At 37.1% G+C, this 9,347-nt stretch overlaps 1 protein-coding gene across 1 annotated transcript in view; it reads left to right on the top strand.

Moving 5' to 3' along the window:
* tmtc4 (transmembrane O-mannosyltransferase targeting cadherins 4) overlaps positions 1-9,347 on the top strand; it is a 26,919-nt gene that overhangs the window by 3,248 nt on the left and 14,324 nt on the right. Inside the window, exons 3-7 of the mRNA XM_037686685.1 lie at positions 545-761; positions 4,149-4,236; positions 6,800-6,891; positions 7,130-7,222; positions 8,989-9,150. Coding sequence (XP_037542613.1) covers positions 545-761; positions 4,149-4,236; positions 6,800-6,891; positions 7,130-7,222; positions 8,989-9,150 — 652 coding nt within the window. The remainder of the gene's footprint in view (positions 1-544; positions 762-4,148; positions 4,237-6,799; positions 6,892-7,129; positions 7,223-8,988; positions 9,151-9,347) is intronic.

Raw genomic sequence — 9,347 nt, 5'->3', positions numbered from 1 at the left:
AGTAATGTAGAAAGCCTTAGGAAGTTCTGTGACATGGGACAGGTGCCAAACATAAAATAGCACGTTATAAACGTCAGTGCGTTTAGTTTATGATTAATTGGTTAATGGCACGACTTAACTAAAGAATATTTCTGGCACAATGTCACACATGCTCTTTGACAGTGCCGCCTATTGCCAAACTGTCATTCTGGTAGTGATATAATCTCTTGATGTGCTTTTTACATGACATGCTGCAGGGAATATTTGCACCTGAATCTACCTTGATTAGTCAGTGTCTTTGTGTGGAGGAAACATATGCTCTCTATTTTAATATAACACAAAACTCTGCAGTGTCTCTAGATCCCACATTTTAACAGTATCAGTGATTGTGGTTATGGATCTGTATTACACCATGAGTGGTCAACATTTTCCACCTAGTCCCAGTGGCATATTTGTCGTGTCATTCCTATTTCTACTTAACCCAACTAACAACATTTTCTTTACTGTATATTTGCTACACCTAATAAACATTTTGCCTTGGATTTTTCTTCTCTTGCTGTTGCAGATTAAACTACCTCTTAGCTGGAGGCCTGCACCCCATTGGCTTCCATGTACTAAACATCATCCTCCATGCTGTCATATCTGTCCTTATGATTGACATGTTTTCCATACTCATCGGTGGACTGGATTATGATGACAAGGGGCGGACATTGAATCATGCTCCAAAGACCTCTCTGCTTGCTGCCATCTTTTTTGCTGCACACCCAATTCACACAGAAAGTGTAAGTAGAGTTTCATTAAATGAGGTTTTTATTTTTCATTTAAGTAATTTTAGGCCAGAAAATAATGTCTGAACGTGGGGGTGGGGGGGGGGGGGTGAGACAGAAGCACATCTGAGCCGTGCGCTGTTTGTCCCGACAGTTTTCGAGTGGCGGGGGTGCGTTCAACGTGATGGTTCAGCATGAAGGAAGATGCTGCCTTTAGCTTTTTAGCTAGTGCACCTGCATTGCGAGCCGCTAGTTTAACGTTACGTCAGTGCCGACGGGTGGTTGGGGGTGGGGTAGACAGTTCGGTAGACGGGGCGCTCGGTTCTGTTGACGGGGCGGGGCGCACCGCTTGTATAATGGTAGGGGAAATACTGATAAACATATTAATCGCATGATAAAGGAAAATTATCTACCTCATTTTCATTTATCGGCTTTATCGTTTCTTCATCTCTCTTTCTACTGAAGACAAGACTGTATGACAAAAAGCTCAACTCCGGCCCTCTTCACTGACCCCTTCTTTTCTCTTTTCTCTTTAAAATCCATTTTAACCATCCAAAATCACGTTTTTGGATCATTAAAAGAAGCTAAGCTACAAGCTAAGCTAACAGAACGACCTCAGGAAAAAAATTATGTCTTGCCGAACTCCGAATGAAACCTGTGCCTTTGTGTAAAAAAAAAATAAAAATCTGCAAAAAGAAGCTGAGAACTTGTTTACTGATTTTTTTAATTAAAAGCTTTGTGTGAGAAATGCTATGCTAAAGAGCTCAAACCACACCGAGCGTCCGCCATTTTGAGAACCGAAGAGAGACAGCACGTCACGTCAAGGAGCCTCCCTCCCATTTTGTTAGAGTCACGCTGCTCACTCCCTTACTTTCTATCCTTCGGTTCAGACAGTCTTATACTGCCATCCGGTGGTCGAAAAAAGGTACAACACGCAAAACAAATTAACAAGCATTTCTTCTTAAACAATATTATCGTTTATTGCAATAATTTCTGAGACAATGAATCGCCCAGTAAATTTTGTTATTGTGTTATCGTAATAAACCATGGTTAATTTATTGCCTATGAGATGCTTAAACTTTTTAACTATTTTTACTATCCTGATCAGACATCACGTTTTGTTGCAGTAACCCTCTCTTTTTCTTAGTGCTTAAGACAATTCAGTTAAATTTCTTCATCAGTCCAAGGAGCCACAACAAACTCAACAAACTGTGTTTGTTGCGGCTTCTTGGACTGATTAAGTCTTTTGGATGAAAGATGAAACTTTTCAACAAAAATAAACCGTCCAGAGGACCTGACCTAACTTTGTTGGATTTTTTTTTTTACCTGGATTATTGAGCATGAACTTTTGATTTTTTTTTTCTTATTTTTTATATTTGCATAATTTTCTGCTATACTCATATTCTTAAGTTGCTCTTCCTTTTTTTCTTTCTTGAATTCAAACTGGGTTAGCTCCAGTTATGCACCTGTATAGCCCAGTGCAGTATTGTTTAGCTCAAACTCTGAGCCAGAGATTCTGGTTCAGACACTGGTTGCATTTTCGACAGCTTTGGAATCAATGTACAGGTTCCATCAAAGCTGCAAAACGTAAATATCGGTACTTCTTATCTCAGACCTCCAAAGATCTAAATGATCCTAAAAGATTCTGGAAAACCATCAAATGCTGATGTTCGGCATATTGTGTTTATTGTTTTTATGCTATTGTGCTTAGTGGTTTTTTTTTTAATGTTTTTCTTAGTTCATATCTTAGATCTTATTACTGTTTTCTTTTACATTTTATTGTGGAAAAAAAATTTGGTATTTGTTCCGCCTCACTCTTGTGCTAAATTCTGATAAATGCAAAGGAATATTGTTTTCAAACAGGGATTCTGTATCAGCAGTCCTCCCTTCTATTGTAACTTCGAATGGTGTCCCTATTGAGTTTGTCGATTCTTATAAATACTTTAGTATCTTTGCATCTCTCTTTTAAGCCCCGTGTCGAAAACTGGGTAAAGAAACTGAAAGGAAAACTGGGTTTCTTTTCAGAAAATAAATCCTGCCTAACTCTGAATGCTAGGAAACACCTTGTAACTGTGACTTTCCTTCCCTCCGTTGACTATGATGACATTATTTACATGAACGGTTCGAAAAGCATCCTGCAGATGTTGGATGCTGTCTATAACGGTGCACTAAGATTCATAACTGGTTGTAACTACCGTACCCATCACTGCACCCTGCATTCACTGGTTAACTGGACATCATTAACTTCATGCAGACTCTCTCACTGGTACATTTTCATCTTTAAATCACTTCTTGGTTTGTTGCCTTCTTACAGCTCCTCCTACATGTCACTATGTGAGTGCAGCTACAGCATGCACTCTCAGGGCAGTGTACACTCAGTGCGGACCGAACTTGGCAAAAGGGCCTTCTCCTCCGCTCCTGTTTTCTGGAACACCTTGCAACAAGATCTGAAGCTCTCGACCTTGACCTCTCTGAGGGATTTTAAACAACTGCTAAGTTCATAAAAAAACAACACAGACATGTTCCTAGTTTTAGTATTTTACATCACTTTACAATGTAGCTGTTTTTGTTTCTTTTTTTTTTTTCATTTCTTCTATTTACTTTTTCATGTTATATGCTTTGTATATGATTGTCTATTGTTGTTTGTACCTCGTCTGTGTTCTTTGTTTAAAGCAGGTTTCTCTTGTAAATGAGTCTTTGAGGCTCAGTGAGACTAACCTGTATAAATAAAGGTTCAATGAAAAAAAAATTATCAACTAAAAAAACCCTCACCAATATGCATTCCTTATGACAACACCATGGCATCTTGACCTTCCAATCCAGAGGTTTTAATACTAAACATTCAGTGCTTCCATACCTAGACAAAGCCCTGTCTCAGCTGGTAGTGCAGGGCCAAGGTGTATGTCATAGCATGGCCTGACTATTATCTGTGTCGGATGCTTATTGATCTGCCAGCATATGTATTGTTGCTGTAAAGCTTGGCTGGGAGGCAGCAATTCCCTCTACATTCTCTTTAATCATGCAGAGTGAGGACTGGATGAGAGCTGGGTGGGGGTGGCGTGAGGGAAGCAGACTGTAAGCTTAGGCCTGCTGTAAATATCAAAGCAAGCAACCCCAGGATGCCAACCATTCTGTACCCACACACTGTACACAGTATACACACACTACCAAGCCATGTGGGTAACACATTTTTTTTCTTCCTACTTTTGTTATTAAGCTTCCAGTTGTAACTGGATTCACAATCTAATATGATGCAAGTATAACAAAATCTTTATTTCATGGACACAAATGCCTACAGAAATGCTGGTATTTTAAGTTTGTTTGATAGTTAAATTTTCTTTGATGCTGTATGTTTTAAACTGTTGAATCTCTGACGTTTTTTATTATTTTCTCCTTCATAAGGTGGCAGGAATTGTGGGCCGAGCCGACCTTCTGTGCACGCTGTTCTTTCAGTTCTCTTTCCTCACTTACTGTAGAGCTTTTAACAAAGGTACGTATCAATTCCAAGTAGCTCCAAGTACATGCACCTATTTCACCTTCTTCCCTTGAACCTCAAACTGTTTGTACAGTAGTCCCTCATTTGTCGTGGGTGTTAGGGACCACGCCCACCCACGATAAGTGAAAAACTGCCAAGTAAGGATACAGTAGTCTAAGTTCAGTTCAAGTATAGTAAACTTTGTCATGATATGTGAGGCTGCAATCACACTCACTCATCACCTGTTACTCCCAATCGCCCTCCTTAAATAAACAATTTAAATTGAATACAGTAACATTTAAAATAAACAATCCATACAGCATGGATTGTTTATTTAAAATATTACTGTATTTACATTTAAATTGTAGAGAAGAGAAGTGCAGCAGGACATCAAACGGATGTCGCACAGCTTCAGCTCTGCAGCACGGAGCAGAAATGTACTTCTTTAATTACACTTCAACAACTGAACATAAAAATTCTAAAATAATTCAAAATAACTTGTAACGCTTTTGTATTTTGTGATTATGATGATTTTACAATGTGACATACTTTGAATTTTAAGTTGGAAGACAAAATTCGATCGTTGCATTTGGACAGCAAAGGGTTAACCTAGGGCTGGACGATATGCCCAAAACTTTTATCACGATATATTTCTTAATTTCGGTCGATAACGATATAATTCAATATCGATATAAACAATATAAAAGCCTCAGCAAAACTACAAACTATACAAATAAATTAGTGTTCACCTTTTATTTGTATTTAGCCTTCAAAAAATTGAAATCACTGTCAAATAAACATAAAATTCTCAATTAGCATGAGCATGCATCAAGATAAAATTCTCAACTTTGTCAATATTAATAGTTTTAACTTTAAACAACAACTTTAAAATTGACAGCATTGAAATTTGTTGTTAATGAAATAAAATTTTTGGGTGTCATTATTGATGAGAAGCTGACGTGAAAATCTCATGTAAATTACTTAAAAATAACAATCAATTGCATTACTGTATAAAGTAAAAGAGTTTTTGAATGACAAAGCTTTGTATATATTGTATAATGTAATGATTGTTCCATATTTAATCTATTGTACTGAAGTTTGGGGAAAAGCATGTAAAACAATTACAAATCCTATTTTTATTTTTACAAAAAAGAGCTATAAGAATTATTAGTAGTATGAAGTGCTATGGTCACCCAACAAATATATTATTTCATCAATTGAAATTATTAAAATGTTATGATTTGGTTGAATATAGTATTTTACAAGTCACGTATAAAGCTCAAAAATATTAGCCCCAAATATTCGATTAAAATTTGTAAAAATAACCTTAAGGGAATGTAAATGTTTGTAAAACCTCCATTTAGAACTATTCTGAAGGAGCTGTGATGTAATTCAGGGAACAGGATTATGGAATTGTCTTTATCACCATAAAAAATTCTAAAACAATTTATATGTTTAAAAAGATGATAGTTAAAGTTGTTAGGAAAGTATAGTACCAGGTGAAGGATACCTGAAGTTTTTTTGTTTTCAGTTTGGAGATTGTTCAAGTCAAGGTTGTTGTTTGTTTTGTAGTTATTTTGTATTTTTTAAATTAGGGGCAGATGATAATATTTTTCTTCTTTCTGCAATCTTTTCATTCAGTGTTTTCTTTTTCTTTTTGATGAATTTGTTTTATTTTAAATTAATGAATAAATGATTTAAAAAAAAATGCAGCGCTGGGGGTGTTTCAGGGACACGTTGGCTCAAACTTTTATTGTGCTTCATCAGCATATTCTGTCAAGTGGAACAAGTTAAATATTCCAACCGCTAGTTAGAACGACTCTCCGTCACATTTTGCAGCACACTGACTGAAACCTGCAGTTTGTCAGATCTTAAAAAGCCGAACCACTTCCAAACCAGCAAATTAGTCTTTTCTCTCTCATCAGTGATGTCATCTGCTTTCTCTTTGCTTGTGAAACCTTGTTCAGTCAAATTCTGACGATCATTGGCACTCATTTTGAAGCAAAAACTTAACGCGCGTTGGAGATTAGCCTAGCTTAGCCTGCTACCACTAACGCCTTCTAGACTTGAGCTCTGCGTAACATTACGTCACCATGCACTTACGTAGTTGTGTCGCACTTTTTTCTGTCCGGGTTGAAACTGAAGTGACCGCTTCAACCCAAACAGAAAAAGAAATGTGTCAGTGAAACGCTGTAATCCTATCGAAATATCGAAAATGTGCTTAAAACTCATATCATCGTTATTGAATAAAAATATATCGCGAGATGTATCGGTATCGAATTATTGTCCAGCTCTAGGTTAACCCTTTACAAGGCTGCAGCAGGAGAAGTGTGGCAGAGAAGGAAATCAGCTGATCAGCTGCAGGAGGGAGCTTCCCCTGCACTTGTGGGCTGCACACACGGTGCAAAATCGTTTAAAATAATTTATTTTAAATAAACAATCCATGGCTCATCCATCAATCAGACAGTTGTGTCATGTCCAATCTTACTTTGAAAAACTGCGATATAGCGAAGTCGCGATAAACAAACTGCAAAGTAGTGAGGGACTGCTGTAATCTGTTTTGTATCTGTCTTGTCAGGAAGTGACAGCTTCTCTTTAAAATGGGTTGTGATCAGCCTTGCATTGTGTGCTGTAGCAATGCTTTGTAAAGAACAAGGCATCACCGTTCTGGTATGAAATTTTCTTTGAATTTTCTTTTTTGTTTGTTTTTAGAATTGCTGATTTACTCTCATTTACTATTAATAAGAGAAAATGAAAAATTGCATCAGTATTAAAAGTTGAATTACCTGTGAAGCCATTCCATCCACCAATTATATCTTTTTCATGTTCAAAACAATATCATTTATGAAAAGAGTCTAAGATTCTTGTTGTTGATCACCTACCGGTATATACTTGTATCTTTTCTCAGGGCATAAATGCAGCCTTTGATGTCCTCCTCATTTGTAACGTTAACGTGTATGAACTTTGCCAGCGGCTAATCTTTAGGAAAAATCCACTTAATGTAAGTTATGCTTTATATACCAAGCTTCTATGTTCTTATCATAAAGCATAACTCTTTGTATGAATAATGTCACAAAATTACAGACCCTTTCCAAAAAATTTGAATATCATTGAAGTTGATTAACTTCCATAATTCCATTCAAAAAGTTCATATTTAATATATGATAGTTTTAGGGCTCACAATTTAAACAATTTCAAGTATTTATTTGTTTATTTTTACATAATTTGGGCTTCCAGCTCATGAAACCCACGAAAACAGGGTTTAAAAAAATTAGAATACTGTGGAGAAATCAGTCTAAATTTTGCAGGGCATGAATGTTTTAAACTGTGTGCGACCTACTAAATTCAACGCACCTGCACAGGTTTCCCCAGGTGTCATTAAATTGCTTCAGTTTGGTTCAATTGTCTCAGTTTGTTTCAATATGGGGAAGACTGCAGATATAACTGACCAGAAGACCATCATTGATACCCTCCATAGGATGGGGAAATCACAAAAGTTCATAGCTAAGGAGGCTGGCTGTTCACAGAGTGCTGTGTCCAAACATAGCAATGGAAAGTCTAGTGTAAGGGCAAAATGTGGCAGGAGACGATGCACCAGCAAAAGAGATGACCGTGGGCTTCAGCAGATTATCAAACAGAGAAGATTCCAGAATCTGGCAGAGATCCAGAAAGAGTGGAATGAGGCGGGAGTCACAGCTTCAAAAAACACCACATTCAGACGCATCCGGGAGATGAGCTACAACTGTCGGGTTCCTCGGTCCTCTTTTCCAATGAAAGTAAAGTGTGCCTTTCATTCGGAAATCAAAGTCCAAGGGTTTGGAGGAAGAAGGGTGATGAACAGAACCCATACAGGTCCAATGTGAAATATCCACAGTCAGCCAGGATTTGGGTGCAATGTCCGGTGAAGGTGTTGGTAAACTCTGCTTTCTTAAATCCATGGTCACCGCAACAGTCTACCAGAATGTTTTAGAAGACTTTATGATTCCTTCTGCTGAGGATCTGTATGGAGATGCAGATTTCATCTTCCAGCAGGACCTGGCCCCTGCCCGTGCAACCAGAAGCACCAAAACCTGGTTTGATGCCCATGCCACAGTGCTTGACTGGCCAGCCAACCTGCCGGACCTAAACTCCATTGAGAATCTATGGGGTATTCTCAAGAGGAAAATGAGGGGCACCAGACCCAACAACAAAGAAGAGCTGCCAGCAAGCATCAAGGAAATCTGGGCTTCCATAACTCCCAGTCAATGCCACAGGCTGATTGCCTCAATGACACGTCACATCGAGGCAGTGATTAAGGCAAAGGGATTCCCAATCAAGTATTTGATTGACATATCGTTTTGAAAGTACCATATTTTGATTGAATTGTTGTGATCCTAATTTCTTTCTTTTTTTTTCTGCAAAAACTGAGAAGTAGTGTGGTCTGATGTCTTCACAGTATTCTAATTTTTTGAATTCCTGTTTTCATGGGTTTCATGAGCTGGAAGCCCAAATTATGTAAAATAAACTAATAAATACTTGAAATTGTTTAAATTGTGGGCCCTGGATCTATCATCTATTAAAGATTAACTTTTTGAATAGAGTTATGGAAGTTAAACAGCTTTTCCATGTTAGTCTTATTTTTTTGGAATAGGTCTGTATATCCCATACACTTTCTATTCAAGCCTGTATGAATTTCAACGTAGTTACTAATAAAACAGTGGTTTCATTAAATAACAAAAACGGATATGTTTAAAATAAGTGACGATTATTAAAGTTTTTTTTTTGCAGTTAAAGGAGATGCTGAGAATGGGTTTGCTGACACGATTGGCCCTTATGAGTCTTGGAGGTCTCTCCATGCTCTATGCACGCTGGAGGATCATGGGTACTGGACCACCAGCATTCACAGAAGTTGACAACCCTGCCTCTTTTGAAGAAAACGTCTTTATTAGAGTAAGCTTTTTTTTCAATGTAATTTATTATTTTAAGAAACAAATTTTGATAACTTATTACAGTTAGACATTTTTCTGTTATATTTTTAAAATCACCAAAGCCCTTTAGTAAAATTTATTAAATAATTAGCTTACTGTTGAAATTTTAGGTATAAAAAGTGTATATATATATATATATATACATACATACATACATAC

Source organism: Nematolebias whitei, chromosome 13 (genome assembly GCF_014905685.2).
Source record: "Nematolebias whitei isolate Nwh7 chromosome 13, NemWhi1, whole genome shotgun sequence".
Lineage (NCBI taxonomy): Eukaryota > Metazoa > Chordata > Actinopteri > Cyprinodontiformes > Rivulidae > Nematolebias > Nematolebias whitei.
The sequence above is the reverse complement of the archived record's forward strand: the minus strand, read 5'-3'. Positions and strand labels throughout refer to the sequence as shown.